The sequence below is a fragment of the Ascidiella aspersa genome, chromosome 1, assembly GCF_963924565.1.
Source record: "Ascidiella aspersa chromosome 1, kaAscAspe10.2, whole genome shotgun sequence".
NCBI lineage: Eukaryota > Metazoa > Chordata > Ascidiacea > Phlebobranchia > Ascidiidae > Ascidiella > Ascidiella aspersa.
The window spans coordinates 14,157,295-14,174,566 of NC_139447.1; the positions used below are offsets into that span (position 1 = coordinate 14,157,295).

Below are 17,272 nucleotides of genomic sequence, written 5' to 3' on the forward strand. Positions count from 1 at the left end.
AATTTCATGAAGATTTGTTACAGTTCAATAATTAAGCCAAACCATATAAACTACTAGGTGAAAAATAAGTCCAAATATGGAGTTGGCCTCTAATATTTAAAGTACCACGAACAACATAGTGTCACCTTTTTTAGTTTTAAGCTAACAATATAAAATTTAAAAAAAATCACAAGTAAAAAAAGTAGCTCCATTGGACATAAAGGGACTATTTTTTAGTTTGGTTGGGGACATAAATTTTTTCAGAGATGATGTCACAAAGTTTCGTCATAATGTGAAGGTAGAAAATAACAAATTGTAAAAATCTGCAGCTTTTGCGCGACGTCTTAACACGTCATGCTGGAAAATTTGCATTTATTAGGTTTAAATTAACAACTTTTAATTTAAAAAGAGACGAAATGCATTCTGCGCATACAAGAGATTCACATATCCCTCGATAAAATAACATTCATTAATTTCGAAAAATTGAATTATGAATTATATGGAGTATATGAATTACGGCGTAACATGCCATGCACATAGTGTGCTAAAGTGCGTTTTATATAGTAAAATAATGTGTTAGTCACAGCAAAAGTAGTTTTAAAATGCATAGTCATGTTCTAAAGTTGTTACTAAATAAATCATAAAAATATTTTCTCAGTAAGTCGTTTGCGCCAACTTGTTTAGCCTTCAAACCAACAAGTTTCAGAAACCCTACTATTCATGACTTAAATTGTTTAAGTCTTATTTGAAAAGCGAAATACATTCGATTGAGTCTCAAAAAAGGCATTAATAAATACAAAATTTGCAACTTTCATTTAAAAAAGTGCCACATCATACATGCCGCGTATTGTCCGTATAAAGATGCCCCAAACGACTTAAACAAATTAGAAAAAAATTAAGTTTCGTGCAAAGCGCGAAAATACCTTTCACACAAAAATTAAAGTTTGTGGCAGCATGCCTGGATCAGCCACTGGTAGGAGTATATATATGTGTGTTTGCCTAACATATAAAAGGAGCACTTGGTTTTACTTAGGTGTCTTACTGTCTTCATTGTGAAAATGTTCTTAAAAACACGCAATAAGATCGAGTCGAATTTGTGTTTTCAGATTACAGGAGAAAATACCGACAAAATGTTCTAGGGAAAATAAGCCGTGGGTCAGATTAAATCGTTTGGCGGGCCGGCCGTTATTTTGCTCAAATGCCATTCGCTTACCAGCGAAACCAACTGGTCACTATCCGTAGTTCGAATCTTCTATATGTTGCTAAACACAATTTCTAAAAATATAGTTATTTTTTTGTTTGAATTAAAAATGTTAATTTTATAATAATACTTTACTATATTATTACCAAAAGCCTTCAATTGGTCGTATAGTTTAACTCTCGCGAATTTCGTTGATCATTCTCCCTTTGTTACGCACCGCTGTTTGTTTTGTGACATCACAACTCGAAAATCGGTAAAAGCCCTTGTGCTTTTGTTACAGAGGATTTCAAAAGCGAGAAGTGATATTGTGGAATCTCCTGCTCGTTGAAAAAGCGCTACCGGCCAACAATCATGGCTTCACAATTAAACAAGAACTGCAGGCGGCAGAGAGCTATCTTGGATGTGTAAAGTAAACTAGTTCAGTTATTTTTAAGATTCGAAAAGTTAGGGTATTTTAAATAATGTGTCAATTTACTAATAAAAAAATTATATTAGATATTTCGAGTGTACCGTACAAACTTGTGGATTTAGCTGTGCCAAGTCGTCTGCTGAGCATCAAAGTGTACCTCTGCCATAAATATTGAGCATGGTCATGATTTCGTACCAATATTACTTCTTAACAATAATTGATTCGCAGGCGCTTTTGACATGTATGTCAATAAAGGGGAGGCGCGGTGTTTACTAAAGACACAAAGTAGCGTTGATTTTGGAGCTCTACGCTGGGATTTGTCCGGCTTACCGAATACAAGTTTGTTTGCTTTTCAGAGAAAGGGACCAGCAGCCTATTTGTTGAACACTCGATCTGAAATAAATTTGTGTTTAAATAACAAGGCTGAACGTTCACAAGAGCTTTATACTGGCTTTTCCATTTGGCCCAAAAAAATCTTTAAAACGTTATGGTTATGAGAAGCTAAAACTCTATCGTTGAAACCATTAGCAAAATGACGTTCATCGTAATCAATTATGGAGGTAGGTAGTAGGTACCTATATTGAACAGCATTTTGCGGTTATTACTTGAACCTTTTGTAGTAATTTAAGTTTTTAATTAAATATTTGTTGAACTTTTGACTTGTTTGGTAAGTTAAATATATACCACGAGTATTATAGCCTACCGAGTGCCTTTGCAAAATATAAGTAGACCAGTAACAGTAAGTTATGTTTTTAGAAAACAAACAGCTACTGTTTAATCCAAATTGCCAGACAAAGTTGTTTCTTGAAAATATAAAGACGCGGTGCTCGTACCCACAAGAACGTAAGTTATCTTTATAGCTATATTCTTACTTAGACAACTGGTTTTCTGCAAAAAATGGGACGATTAATCGGAATATATACGCGCCAAAACGAAAAAGTAATATAATATCTATATAGCCTACAACGCGTTAACACGGAATAAACCTTAATTTAGGCAAGTCTGTATTCACACCGAAAAACGTTGCCATTGATATTATTGCTTTCATATTTCATGATCACGCTTTTATGCAAAACGCAACTCAAATTAATACGACGTTTTGCGTATCTTACGGAAATTTTGCATTATAGTTTTGAATCAATTACCTGTAATAGATAAAGTTTAGTCCTAAAGTCAAGTACTGATGTACGCCAACTTTACAACTTTTACAAATTACCTTTTTGGTTGTAAATTGCGAACTGCTTTTAAAAAGTTTGTTCTCGGGTTTAAGTTGTTCTTAATTATTTTGAGTGAAAAATGCTTAACGTGTAGTTGTAGGAAATATAGCTTTAATGCATTATTGAAACAACAGAAAAAGTCTATAAAAGACTATTCAATTGCTGTTTATATTAAGTTGAAGTTGACCTGTCAGACGAATATGGAAACCTAAAGAACATTGCCCAATCCCCATCAAAGTACGCCAATGAATTGCTGAAAGTCGATCGGGAAAATTTGGTACTGATTGAAGTACGTCGAACCCTTCGCGGTAATACTGCGTCCCCATCATCCGATGAAAGCTCCGTTGCTGTGACGACACCAATTATTGGGGATCTCCCCGAAGAGGAAGTAACATACATCCCATTGTTAAACAACAACGGAATAGTAACTTCCAAATTCACCGGTAAGTTTTAAACATTTGTATAATACGTCATAAGAACATCGAAGCCCAAAAATAAGTAGGCATAATTTTGAACGTTACGAATATCAAAAACTTTTTTCAACATATAATAGGTTTTTTTGTGGTAACTTTGTTGTTTTAAGATTTAAAGTAAACAAAAATTATCTTCTCTTTGAAAATAACATTTATCTAAATGAATAGCTTTTTATGTTTTTACGCCAAGTTAAGGAGTGCAAAAATCTAAATCAAATTTAATTAGAGAAACATGTGACTTTTTCTTCTTGTTTATGGATACCTATATAAATCTCACGTATCTAATCAGACTATATGTCTTCTGACACCTTATACATGTACCTTTCGAAAACCGTGCGAGGCGGCAGGCCAGTTCCAGTGTTAATATCGTTGCAAAGATTTACGCTTTAGCCATAATGCGAAGGAGATATGCGCAATTTGAACTGCGCGCATCCATGATCACACATCAGCCACAATTTTCTTAACGTTTAAATTGCTCGTCTCATATATTTAGCCCGATTGGGCAGTCGAGATCTTCCCCCTTCGCGAGCCGAAAGCAGGACGCGCAAACCTCGCGACAAGAAACTGGACAAGTCACGGAGGAGCCTCGAGTCGAGAAACGGATCGGCCGAGCGTAACAAAGACGAAGGTGGCACTTCGGCGGGAACAAAACGAAGAACCCCAAGCAACCGCAGACAGCAGTCGCTAACTCCGCGTAAGGGGAAGTCCAAGAAAAAGTAATTCGGCTAAGCAGTTTGTTATATTTTTGCCTATATGGGCCCGATGTTTTTTAGCTATGCGATTTCAAAATCAGGTTACTGAATTTCCTTTAAAATAGTGATGTGTTACATGAGAAATCTGCTCGAATGTCCGCAAATCTCCCAATATGACCTTACCGTTGTTTAAATGAATATATTAGTTTTCGAGAATTTTATGTTTAGACGCAGTATAAATTTTGTACAGTAGAAAAATATTTGCAAATCGATTTTACTGTTATATTTTGTATTGTACGACAATTTGTTTACCTCTCTTTATATCAATCTGCCTAGTACCACTTATCTACAGTTGCACTGTTGTATGTTCGTCCGACAAATATGTTGATAAATAGTATATGTTGTTTATAGCTGATTAAATTAAACGTTTCATAGGTTAGCTTTTGTTATCTTAAAAGCATAAGTTTATTGAGTTAGTTCGAGCGAGTACCATGGTGCAAGCAAGAAACTAAGGAAACAATGACAGGCCAAAGCGAAAAGGGTAAAATAAATCACAGTTGAGCAAAGGGGGACGTTGCTTCGATAAGCTAGTTTCACTGCATAGCAGTTTAGCTCAATACGAAAGAAAAACGTATTTACAAAGAGTGCAAAGCATATACTAAGTACAAATATTTACATAAAAGTATTTACAGACGCACATAAAAACTGCATAGAACATAATAAAGATAAAAATAAATCGCATAGGCAGTGTCTTACAAACAACTGTGCACTTTGTTATCAGCACAAACAAAATGCATTTTTAAATTCGCTCCGGCGACCGTCACCACAGCAAAAATTACGTAACGCATTCTCTGACCAAAGATACCTTGAACAAATGTCAATTGGACAGCAAACATGATAAAGGCATAGTAGGATATAGGTGGCTTATCATTAAATGTTGCCTATGCAATCCTCTAGTGTAGTTAGTGGCCAATCTTACGAAAGAGTTTTATAAAGCAGGGTAATAACTGTTTGCTGGAACAAAAACTATTGTTTAGGTATGTTTAGTAATAATTTGGTAAAGCGTGTATGTAAGGTAAAGCGTGTATGTAATATTTAACCCTGGCCCTATAAATATAACCTTACTGAGGGAGGACACATTCAAACCACCAGGTAACATACTCGAATAGAACCAGAAAGGTATGCCGCATTCCACCTATACTATAACCCCACCTATCACGTCGATGTAGTACACGCTCTTAAAACTTTATCGGGTAAAAATAGCCTTTAGTTAGTGCTACGAAGTTTACAACTTCAAACCGAGGTCGTCGCACGCCCCGCCGGTTGCCACGTCGATGAAGTCCCTGTAGTAGGCTACCTTCGTGTAGATGCCGGGCCTGATGTCGGACTTGACTGTTGAACAAGTACGCGTTCCCGCGATCGCAACTCCGATTAAGTCCCATCGGAAGTCGGAACCTCGCTTCACCAAAGGACCTCCCGAGTCACCCTGGCAAAAAACAACAGCTTTAAGAAGTTGTTTCAAGGGAACAAGGTCGTATAGGGCACAAATCCTGATTGCACATGCGAGAAGAATTTCTACCATTGTCAAAATAAAAATGTTTGTATCTCGATAACAAAATTATTGATGGACCTTGCTCCCTGCTTAAGTGACCCGAAAATAGGCAATAATGGTGGAATGAGAGAATCTTTATTTTTTTTAAATGAGTCTTCTAACTTTTGCGAATTTTTTAACGCTTCTTATTAATTTTAATACAAAGATGCAAGTAATACCCAGGGTAATTCAAACTTTACTAATTTTTAATCTCTGGCAAAACAGAAATTCAAGCTGGCACTAAATCTTATCCACAGTTGTGGTAACTCACAGCGCATGCGTCCTCCAGGTAAGCTCCTTCTGTGCAAATCCAAGCTTCGTGAAAGTGCTTGGGCCAGCTCTTCTTGCATTTGCTGTTGGCGATCAATGGAAGTTTGAGCTCTTTTAGCTTCGACCTGTTTTGCTCACCGACGTCTGAAAGTTAAGGAATATTTGAATTTTTAGTATAGTTTTGTTTCTTGTTTTTTACATAAATCGGAATGAATTAGTTTCAATATTTATTAGAAAACGTTTCAAACTAACTCGTTGTTTTTTTGACAGATTTCATTTTTATGTGTATGTGTTATACATGGTTTTATCTCTAAGTGAATTTGGCTGCAGGTATATGGCATTGTTTGATAAATCACGAACCTAACGTTTCTCCCCATCCTGTCACCCAAGACTTTTCTCCGGGAGTGAGAATATCTTGTTTTCCAGGCAGGCAAGCGGGTTGAGCAGTGTTTGTAAAGCGGATAGGCTCCTGTATTAAGGAAAATCGTTTTTAAATGGGTTGCAAAGAACTTATCAAACTGAAGAAAATAATTAACAAATTTTAGTTAGACAACTCGTGTTTAGTGGTTCTGGGTATATATATTTTTTTAATTTTAAGTGAGGTAACTGCGATTCTTCAGATTGCAGATTCTTGTAAGATTTAGCAAAACCATGAATAAGAAAAGCCGATTTAGTTGGGGCTATGGCGGCAACTGATTGTCTTATACCTTTAGCTTGGCGACGGCAATGTCATGCTTGAGGGTTCGATAATCGTAATCAGGGTGGGCTTCGTAGGACTCGATTTCACAAACTTGCATCATGGAGTCAGGCGAATCGCTGGAGTACGATGGAGGTTTGTCGCGGAAGTACTTGCCAATATGGATCGAATAAACCGAAGGGTAATCTCTGGTAATAAGAAAGGGAATTATAGAAATACAATACTGCAATGCGCAGAAATTAAACAAACATGAAAACCACAGTCCGTATATGTACGAAATATTAACATTAAGTGATTAATATTAGCGAATTGCCAAACAAGGTTTAAGAACTATAGTTTTTAAATAATTGCGAAATTTATCTGCACAGTTTCGATATTGGCTCAAAGCTGGGATCGTTTTTCTTACTCTTTCTTTCCGATAATCTTGACACCACGTCTCTGGTAAGCCATGAAGCAATGGCCGGCTGTTAGGATCCACCGACGGGCAATGATTGTTCCGCCACAAACGTGAATAAACCGGTCGTCATCGAAGAAGGATCGTCTTACTGAACAAGTCCATGGCGAGTAGTCCATGCCTCCTGTCCACTGGCCGCCTATTTGGGAAAGAATTTTTAGTCAAATCATAAAGCATGCTGCGGGATTATGATCGAATTAGCCGTAAGTTCATAACTCTTAGCCAAAAGGAAACAAGTGTTTTACGCCAATACGTCTTTTATTTTTACCTAACCGACCATCACCTCTGGTTCCAGGTAAAAGTTTTGTTAACTTAAGAAAAAAATGGAAAATGTTTTGGGTAAACTATAAGTTTATTATGTTCATTATACTGTATGGTAATTTTCTGTATTACTATAACTTTGATGATGCTACTATACTTGCTATCATATAGTGCTGTTTCCAAAAAGAACAAATTAAAGCGCCAAGGTCGTTCAAAACAAAGTTCGTTCTTGCTTACTTTCAATTACAAAATAAACATGTTTAGAATAAGTCTCGATCAACATCGTTCAAACTCTTACCAACAATTCTGTGAGTGATTTGTCCATCTGTTGCTCGGTGACCACAGTTGCCTGTCAATAAAGCAATAAAAATGTCAGATTGATGGACTGTTGTCAACGCGGTTGGCAAGAAGTTAACTAACAACACTCATTTGACGAATATGACTTTGTAATTTAACCCAAATTTTGATTTGGGCTCTAAAAAATACCCTTGAGCTCTAAAAATACATGTACTCATGTTACTTACGGGGATAACAAGTTCTTGCCGGTAGTGCTCGCGATTCCGTTTCAAATATAACAGGAATACCATCTTTATAAGATTCAGCGCTTGGACGCTGAACAAAGGGAGTTGTTGACGGTCTTGGCTTGGAGGTTGTTGTAAGTTTTTCGGACGGGACAGTTTTCATTGAGTTACCAAGTAAGTTAGAGAAGATACTCGAAAGGCTGTTGCCGCCTCCGGTTGCCGTAGCGGATTGTGACGCTTTTGTCGGATTGATCCGATTTAGAAGGAGTTTAGTTAGGGCAGAATTACTTGAACTCGTTCCTCCCGTAGGATTTAACAAACTAGCTAGGAGCTGTGATGTGCTAGAACCGGTTTTAGTAGAAGACTGGGAGGATTTTGGTGGATTTAACAGCGACATGATACTTTTTAACCTTTCGCTAGTTTGGGTGCTGGTGGTCGTGCTTTGTGCTGGTTTATTTAAGGAAGATAAGATGTTTAAAACATTGTTTGTACTTGAAGGCTGAACACTGCTTGATCCAGGCCGATTATTTAATAACGATAAAATGTTCATCATATTGCTAGTTGAAGAACCAGATGATTGTGAAGAACCTGCAGACGAGGAAGCTGATGTTCCTGTTGGCTTGTTCATTAGTGAAAGGAGGTTGAATATGTTATTTTGGGATGAACCGCTTTGTTGCGAGCCGGTGGCGGCACCGACACGATTTTCAGAAGGCTTATTAAGAAGTGAAAGAATGTTTAACATGTTATTTTGGGAAGACGAGCTGGTAGTTTGAGTGGTCCCAGACGGCTTGTTTAACATGGAGAGCATGTTCATCATGTTGTTTGATGATGAGCTTGTTGCCAGGCCTGGTCCTGCACCCGAAGGATTGTTATTCATGGAAAGAATATTGGCGATATTAGATGTGGATCCGCTTAAAGGGTTCTTGTTCATTGTTGAGGGAGGAGCGGTTGATGTAAACGTGCTAGGGCGCTTCAAGGAGCTTAGTAAACCAAAGATGTTGTTGCTAGTCGTAAGTGAATTTCCTGCGGTGTTCTGTCCAAGGGAAGGCAAAAAGGATGAAAGTTGATTTAAGTTTTGAGTTCCGCCACCATTGATAAGGCTTGCAAAAGGATTGGCTTGATTTTGAGACACGCGTATAGTCTTGGGCGGAGGGTTACCCGGTTGATATTCAGGATGAATTCCCGACCAAACCTTTTTGGGTACTTTCGATGCCGAGGACGATTCTAAAAAAGGTATACATGGTTGCAAGAAACATGCTTAGGAAAATTAACCTTCGCTTTTATGATCCACAAACTTTATGTTACAGCTATCATAATTTATTTATGTTCATTTTCTAAATCCTTTAAATTGTAGGAAAGACTACCTCGGTGGAAAATAAAAGATAGCAATAGTCAACCTATTTTTTTCTACCGTAGCCCAATAACCTTATGATTTAAAGACTATAGTTAAATTTCTATACTGTGCCTTATTGCATACGAAGTCACAACAATCCAATGCAGTGGTTCTCAACCTGGAATCGTGGAATTTTAAATTCAAGAATGATGAAATATATGAGAACAATTCATAAGCTTCAGGTATGAGAACTTACCTGGGTGTTAGAATACCTATTTTATCGTTATTTTAAAATTTTCCTGTTTAAAAAACTGGTCATAAATTATTTAAAAAATGAAAATCAATGATCTATTATTTTCCAGGTTTCCCGCTTATTTAGCAGTGAAAGTCACATATAAAAACCGAACCTGTAGTCGTAGCCATTCTGGTAGTTTTAGCTGCCGTCGTGGCTGTTGTTGGCGGTAAAGGGGTTGTCATGGACTTCGTTTTGTAGCAATGCGGTACACGTCGGCCATTAACTTTCTTTATTACTGGGTCGTAACAGCAGCCTATCTGAAACCAAACAGTCAAGTTAAAAGCAATAAACCCTTACAAACTAAGGTTCAGACGTTTGAGTATTAAACAAATAATTTAATATGAGACTATTTTAAAAAATATATAGATATGGAACCTTGGTACATGCTGAGCATTCGCTTTTTCCCTTTGTTCGTGCTTGTTTTTGCTCGATACACGACTCTCTTGTAATCAGGTTGATGTCACACCTAGAGGTTCCTGCAGAAATTACAAAGTTAGTATGCAAATTGCTGTTCTCCTTTTTGCACTGTGTATACCTGTGCTGAAGTTAACTTACCACGAATTTTTTTGAACAGTCTGTAAGTATTTTGACACATCAGCTCATCCCGAATTTCGAGCGTCAACCTGCAAAGCATTGGCTTTGTTTAAAATATTTTCGATTTAATTAAATGGATTATAAACCTTACGATTGAAAATCGTAGAGGCTTAGGAATTGTAATTCTGTCAAAAAAGTAAAAACTATTTTTAAATGCAGAAAAATAATTATAAAGCGGTAAAACTCACCAAATATAATACCGGCACATTAACGAACAGCTGTTTAAACTTGCAATGATCTCTGAATCTACTTCATATATAGTTTGTTTAATTACGACAAACAATGATGGTCGGTGTAGGGATTTTTACTAAATCCAGTGATGTTTTGTTAAATTTTCTATTTAATACATTAACACAGTTATTTCGTGCTGTGCCAGCCTTGCCCTTGCAAACCATTTTTTTGTTTAGTTTAGTCAAGGCGAATATACGCACAAAACACAACACTTGATTGTACGAAAAAATCACGTAAAACAAAGCGTTAAGTAGCAATGGACTTAAACATGCGCTATAATGTAAGTTTGCAAAAACATAAGGCATATTTTAGGCAACACTGCAAGAAAAGATACTTACAGTGGTAGCTGGGATATTTGTTGTCCACCTGATGTTATCGTTGATTCTATCAAAAAGGCAATACTTAGTTACAATTCAATCTCACATGAGTGTTGTTTCGTTTGAAATCGGATCGAATCATTGTATTGTAGGCTACTTTACGTTTAAGATAAATGAGAATCGGCATTCGAACATTGAAAAATATCAACCACAGTACTTCACTTACTTTTGGGGCTCACATCTACAGAAACGTTCATTAACGCCTGTATCCAGTCAGGTACGTGCTTGGTTGGAGCAGCTGGTGGCTGAGTTGTTTTAAGAAGTTGTGTGCTTATTGGAGCCGTATACTTTAAATAACACCATGGTACACCAGATGTTTCTGAAGGTCGAAAGCAGCAATCCCGCTCGACGCACTCCGCGGGGGTAATCCCGGCAAATCCGCATTCTTGCCTGCGGGTAAACATTAAAGTTATCAAACAAAATCAACATTTTTTTAGGAAGGAAAATGCCAAGTAATAGTTTGCATCAAACTGCATTGACGTACGGTTCATGACTAGAGTGTTTTTTAATGTTTCCTAATTTCACCAAGAACCAGAATTTTGCTCGTGGACAAACACGGTTTGTCGGCTGGTGGTGATTCAAAAGTTAGTTTGTTGATCCACAAGTAAAAAATAAAGAAATGTTCAGACAACCTTGGACTATCGCGAATTCGTTTAATTGTTTCAAATGTTTTTTTTATGTTCTATCACGATATTGTTGTAGATTTTAGTAGCGTAATTTGCAGCAGTTTTGCGCAAACTGTGCTTTAATATTTATTTAATAGTATCAATGAAAAAAATCCTTGGTGTTAAGAAGCTTTTTAAGATTTACCATTTACAAATTATATCGGAAAATAATAGTGGTCATTTTTTTGTGAATAAACCAACCTTAAACTTTCCGGAGAATTTTCACAGTCCATTCGATTTCTTCTGACTTCCGCAACTACAAAAAATATAGATACATAAATACACATTATATTAGCTAAGTCTTTTTTTAAACTAACCTAATGTCATTATAGATGTTAGGCTAACATTCAATCAATATTGTTCGTTTTTCACTTTAGAACAAACTATTATAATTGTTTTTTAATTTAGTTTAATTGCCATAACTAAGTTAATTTTTTTTAATATTAAACCGGTAGTTCAAAAGTATATTGACTCACCATTTTGAGAGAAAGCAGTTGACCAAAAGAAAAGAAGCAGAAGCGACGTTATAATCCGCACGGCAAACATGTTGCGTGATACTATTGCCTTTTTGCTGCCGTGTAAGCATGTGGTTTTAACAATAAGCTATCTTCCTTAAAACAAGCTTGATACTATTATACCGGTTCCTTAAAAAATATCCGACTTCAGGATCAGGTTACTTGTTTAGCGTGTGAAAGTGGCTTCACTCTTGTACTGAATATAATCCGACACTGACGATCTTCTTTTAATTCCGTGAACGTTTTGTCGCAGCATCTGCTCGCCTTGCCTTTTTCTGGGTGAGTTTTCCCGTCCGTTAGGTCCTCGAGGGAGTGAGCGACGATTTCTGGCATTAGAGGTGCATGCTCGATGGCTAATCGCAACAGTGCTCTCACGTAATGACAACAAAGCGCGGAATTTGGTATCTAATTATACGCGCCGGGACAGCATGCAAAACAGGTTGCCGCGTATGAAAGAAATTAGAAGGCCGTTGCAACCCCAAGGCGTGCCGTAAAACTGTCGAAGGAAATAATTCCTTGGACTCTGCGGCGAGCGATTACAGCGATTATTAATGGCCAGCGAGTGAATGGTGCAGCAGACCCGTAAAACGGAATGCTACGCACCTACAGCGAAAACTTTCACGCGCGGCGATTTATGGCATTTGGGTTTTTGATCATCACAGGCCCAACCTGCAATTATATCGGGCGCACATCAAAGCGGCTAGCCGTTACGCCTGTTTACACATATACAGTGCCATTGTTTTCGACATTTTTCCCGTCAAACGTGGGAATTGGGGTTTACTATTTCTCGAAGTGGATTCAAACAACCGAAACGAGACTTTCGCTTTACGGTTCCAGCATTTCTTTACAAAGGTCGTCCGCTATTGTTCTACGTCGAGTTTACTAAATCACTTTCTTTCATAATTTTAACCACCGTAACGGCTTTCCGGTATAATTCACATTATCCCAGAATAACAGGTCATATAATGGGCATAGCTGGCAATTTTTTTTTTGATGAGTACCGGTAAGGTAGCCTAAGGGGCATTGTATATCTCATGTGGCTGAAATAAAAATCTTGACTTTCCTAGTAATTAAAATGTAAATACGAATAACGGTGGTTTTCAGAAACTATATATTTCGAAGATGCCAATCCGGCTAATCGAAGATGCCAATCCTCGACAATAATTAGGCTGGGTTGTTACTGTCAAAAGCAGTAAAATTGATCGGTAGACTGTTCAATGTCAATTAGGCTCGGCGTGTTCATTAAATACAAGCTGTAAACCTACGTGGCGTGCTGACGAAATGAACCTTCAATTTCCCATGTAATGAACAGCACTTAAGACAAGCAAAGACACGACAGTAGCAAGTATTAACAGCTTGGTGTACGTCATTCATTGAGCACCCGACCAGCCATCTAAACAAGCGCATGCTTCTAAACGCAAGACTTTGTTTATATGCTTGCCGACAGACCTTGGTTGAACCAGCGCTGCTGGTTTTATTTTCAGGTTTGTTTTTGTATTGGATAAGTGTACACTGGAAGTCAGTTTTGTATGAACCTGTTGGATTGCGTTTTTGGATTGCGTTAGAATTTATAAACGTGACTGCGGGTTTAACAAAAACATAACAAGTTACCAATAGAGGACTTTAATGTGGTTAACGACAGTTTGCATTTTAAATCACTGTTCCGCTTGCTATTAAGAAATATTACATCAATGACCACATTTGAATCGACTGTCGTTACTATTTAGGTATAAGTGGTTCCAACCATTTTAGCGTGATGGACCACAGACCACAGTGCTGCCAAATGGGACCCTTCGAGGTATTTTTGTGTATCAATGAGCTTTGTATGCGCAAGATCAATGCAAAACTGTAAAAATAAATTATTAATATGCGTGGTTTAGTTTGCAAACACGCCAAATTTTGTGCAGTGTAAAAACTAGCCTAAATGATATTATAATGTATGGCACGAAAGAATAGTTGACATATAAGCCTGACAATTAATTAAGCAACTGACTTTACCGAATAATTTTGTTTTTAAATAAATACTGATTAAATAAACTTTGATTTTTTGATTTTCAGATATTTGAATAATGAGCTGATTGTTTTTAATACGTCACGTAACTTTCAATACATACGAGTTACAATTCAACAAATTATTCTCTACATTTATTGACCCACTTTTTATGTGAAACACATCTCATATTTTATCCGAACCTGAACTTTATAAACCGGTTTTAAAAATAAGTCGAACCGGAGCTAAACCGGTACTTTTAAATTGCTCCGAACCGAAAACGAAATTAAACCGAATTCCGAAAAAATCCTTGAACCCGAACTGAACCTGAACCGGAAAAGTCAAACGGTTCGACTCCCTGGTTTATTTATGCTTGCTTTGTGTAATTTTTTTGTTTGATGCAAGTGAATAACTTGCACTAGGGCTTGACTTCGTATTTGTTGAAAACGTCTTGACTTGGTTAAAGCTACTTTGCGGATTGACTTGATCTGTATTTTGCGTTACTTTATTATTTTTCAATAGTGGGTTCCGTACTTTCTACAAAAAGTCAACTAACTAACAATCCTAACAATCTTATTTCGCTTTAAAGTGTCTTTTGTAGCAATAATTAGCTATTTTGATTAAATTTAGCAACATTTTTGACTGTGAACGAAGTTAGACTTTAGTTTATATCTTCATGGGCTTCGTAGCATACGAAAGAATCAATTTACACAGTTAGGGACGATTTATACTTGTTTCAAAAACAAATAGATTGCGGATCTATTTATTTGCAGTCCTATTAGTTCCTTAGCCCTTGGAAAATTGAAACTCTAGTAATATAACACTTGAACTCTAGTAATATAACACGCAAGTTGACCCCTCCAAACCGGATACTCTTTCTCAGGTTCGTTTTCTTTATTTCTGCTAAAGTTTAAAACATTTCAAATGCCAATTTCTTTACGCGTTTCACCCATATTTTGAGTTTGTCTTTAAATGCAGCCACTTTATCAGCCAACTTGAAAACAGTTGTCATTTTTCCCTGAAATGAAAGATTTAGTTCGGGAGTAGATTGAATATGTCGGACAAACATAGGCAAGTTTTTGAACCAACTTTTCATCAAAAAATTGTTAGCAAGATCTGAATGTTTTTCCAATAGAAATCTTTGCAGTGGTTCTCGCAATTCAAGCACTCTGTTCCATGATTTTTCTCATGAGAGCTACCTTACTTCTGTATGTGAAAGAAAGCACTTGTGCTCTGCATCCATGTCCTCACATATCTGCTCAAACAGCTGAGTATAAAGTGCATGTTCGCCCTTTTTTATCCGAACTGTCAAACCAGACAGACGGCCAATCATGGCTGCAGTCCCGTCTGTGAATACACCGACACAAGAAGGCCAGATTACGTCCAGTTTGGGTTTAAATCAAAATTTGGCAAACCCTGCTACGGACCGGTAACGAACTCCTCGTGGCCGGCACCGGTCCCGGTTGCTGACCATTGCGTTAGGGGTCCACAGCCTTTAGCCATATCTTCAAAAAGAGTCCATCATACTAAAAAGTTGAAACTACTATATCCTACCTAAGTGCAAGTAAAGTCACTTGTATTAAAGAAAAACTAAGTTCGTAAAGTTACCAAATCTTTACTTTCGCACGGCATGCATAAATAAACTAAACACGAACTTGGGGAAACCGTTTTTGGTGTAATAAGAAATGATATATTTTGGCAAATTTATTAAGTAAATTCATTTACCTATTGATTTGGCCTTGTATTTTTTTTGAAAAACTCGATGATTGTTCTACAGAGCCTGTTTTCTGACTGCAAAAACTTTCCTGTTTTCTCCAGAAACCCATCGGCTCAAATAAAAGAATATACTTGTGTCTTCGATTGGTGGCATGTGCCTACGAATTGGAATCCACCTGGACCAAGCTTATCGGGAAGTGGCTGCTCACCTTTTTCGCGTTTCAATGCCTCTATGTGTCAAAGAGTAAGAAGAAAATGTGGACTAAAAGGCAGAACTCTAACAGTAAATTAGTTGGAAACACAGAGATTGCCTTAGTGAACAATGCCCTATGGCAAAAAATTCTCCAGTGGATGAGTGAGCTCTCTGTCAACAAAAACGTACTACCTCAGAATTCGCATCTGACAAAATTACCAACTGCTACGCTCAACGCCGTTTCCGTATCGTGCATATGCTGCAGACCAGTTGTTGGGGAGATGGATACAGGAGTATCCACAGTCGGCTATGTAATGTTCGAAATGAATTATTAAATAGAGAACTACGCGATAAGAGATGTCGTGCTCCAGGTTAAGCAATCCAATCCGCGAGAGCAATGGCCGCTAAAGGACGCGTCCTAAACTTGTTTTATGACACGCACGGGATCGTGAGGACCGTCGAGGTGAGTGCGGAAGAGAGTGATCATGAAGAGACCGATCGCCAAATGTTAGTCCTCGTTTCTCGCGGAGGGAGGTATGTACGGGAAAACAAGTAATTGGCTTAAGCCCTAAATGGATCGTTTTGAACATTGATTAAATGCTGCCACAAGGTAGCGTAAACCTTGTTTCTGTATTTAAAAAAAAGTGGCCGCAACTGCTTACGGTCCCATTTGGGCCGTGGAGGCTGTTAGATTTCTCGCCTCTTGTTTATTTACCAATGTTTTGTACTTGTGTCGGGAAGATTTCCATACGAGACAATTGCCTTGCTCATGTAGGCCTATTGTCATTGTTACGTTTGGTGTTTTGTTGGAGAGCAGCTATTTTGACAAGTTAGTCAAAGTTATGAATAAACAATGTGGCTAACCGATGACTTTTTTATAGCAGCTATAAGTAAAGTAATTATAATGTCTGTGTAAGAACATTGACGTAATTTCGAATAATTTTTATGTTTTACACAGTTCGTGTAATGCTGCTCTAGTGCGTCAGAGTGTCTTGTTGTTTACTACTGTCATTTGGATTTTAACGTTTTGCAATTTTTAATTGTTCGAAAACCAAAGCGTTTCTTAACTTGGACAGATCAGAGTTGATGTCTAACTGTGTATTTGTGTTACTTGTTTGTGATGATTTTTCGTTGATACCCCTTCGTCTTCTTAATAGAATACCGCGCTGCAGGAAAAGGCGCGAGTCGTCCACTCGTTTGTTTATATATTGCGCTGCAATTCTCGCCTGGGCGTTCCTAAGACGCGCCTTTCAGTATCGGGCGACGCATCTCATACGGTCAATGAAGATTAAACAAAAATATATACTGCTACATCGTATTTGGCAGTAATTTCCTGTGCCGATTTCCCTGAGACAATCGTGCTGTTATAGTTTTAAACTAACTTTCGGAGACGTGTGGTCTTTCCGTTTTGCCTGACTGTCGTGCTGCAAGTTGTATTCCTGTTGTTTTTTTTTGTGAAAAAGAAAATATTTTATACTTAGGAAGAATATTTTTGGTGAGTTGCGTTGTGTATAATATGGTTTTGCAGCACGGGTGATATGTCAACGTGTAAAATGTAACCTTTGCTAAATTTACTACGATGACACACTTCCTAATTT

General features: G+C 37.4%; 2 protein-coding genes across 2 annotated transcripts; one reads left to right on the forward strand and one right to left on the reverse strand.

Annotated features, from left to right (window-relative positions):
• Window positions 1-1,952: 1,952 nt before the first annotated feature.
• Window positions 1,953-4,375, forward strand: LOC146167919 (uncharacterized). Its single transcript, XM_083390137.1, has 4 exons — window positions 1,953-2,149; window positions 2,346-2,432; window positions 2,983-3,249; window positions 3,773-4,375. The coding sequence occupies exons 1-4, from the start codon at window positions 2,122-2,124 to the stop codon at window positions 3,997-3,999; spliced, it is 609 nt and encodes a 202-aa protein (XP_083246263.1). The 5' UTR covers window positions 1,953-2,121; the 3' UTR covers window positions 4,000-4,375.
• An 881-nt stretch (window positions 4,376-5,256) lies between these two features.
• LOC146167920 (uncharacterized) lies at window positions 5,257-12,108 on the reverse strand. The gene is made up of 15 exons (XM_083386169.1): window positions 11,938-12,108; window positions 11,578-11,600; window positions 10,762-10,985; window positions 10,557-10,602; window positions 9,949-10,016; window positions 9,769-9,869; window positions 9,506-9,650; window positions 8,725-8,989; window positions 7,769-8,676; window positions 7,543-7,593; window positions 6,936-7,122; window positions 6,540-6,717; window positions 6,193-6,301; window positions 5,834-5,976; window positions 5,257-5,457 (listed from the first exon to the last, which is right to left on the reverse strand). Exons 1-15 carry the CDS (start codon window positions 12,106-12,108, stop codon window positions 5,257-5,259), a joined length of 2,820 nt encoding a protein of 939 aa, XP_083242295.1.
• Window positions 12,109-17,272: the final 5,164 nt, after the last annotated feature.

Coding starts and splice junctions, on each gene's coding strand:
- LOC146167919 (XM_083390137.1), top strand. CDS start 2,122: ATGACGTTCATCGTAATCAATTATGGAG. Junction 2,150..2,345: donor CATCGTAATCAATTATGGAG/GTAGGTAGTAGG, acceptor TTATGTTTTTAG/AAAACAAACAGCTACTGTTT. Junction 3,250..3,772: donor AGTAACTTCCAAATTCACCG/GTAAGTTTTAAA, acceptor TCATATATTTAG/CCCGATTGGGCAGTCGAGAT.
- LOC146167920 (XM_083386169.1), bottom strand. CDS start 12,108: ATGCCAGAAATCGTCGCTCACTCCCTCGAGGACCTAACGGACGGGAAA. Junction 8,677..8,724: donor TCCTTGAAGCGCCCTAGCAC/GTTTACATCAAC, acceptor GAACCCTTTAAG/CGGATCCACATCTAATATCG. Junction 7,123..7,542: donor AATCACTCACAGAATTGTTG/GTAAGAGTTTGA, acceptor TTTCCCAAATAG/GCGGCCAGTGGACAGGAGGC.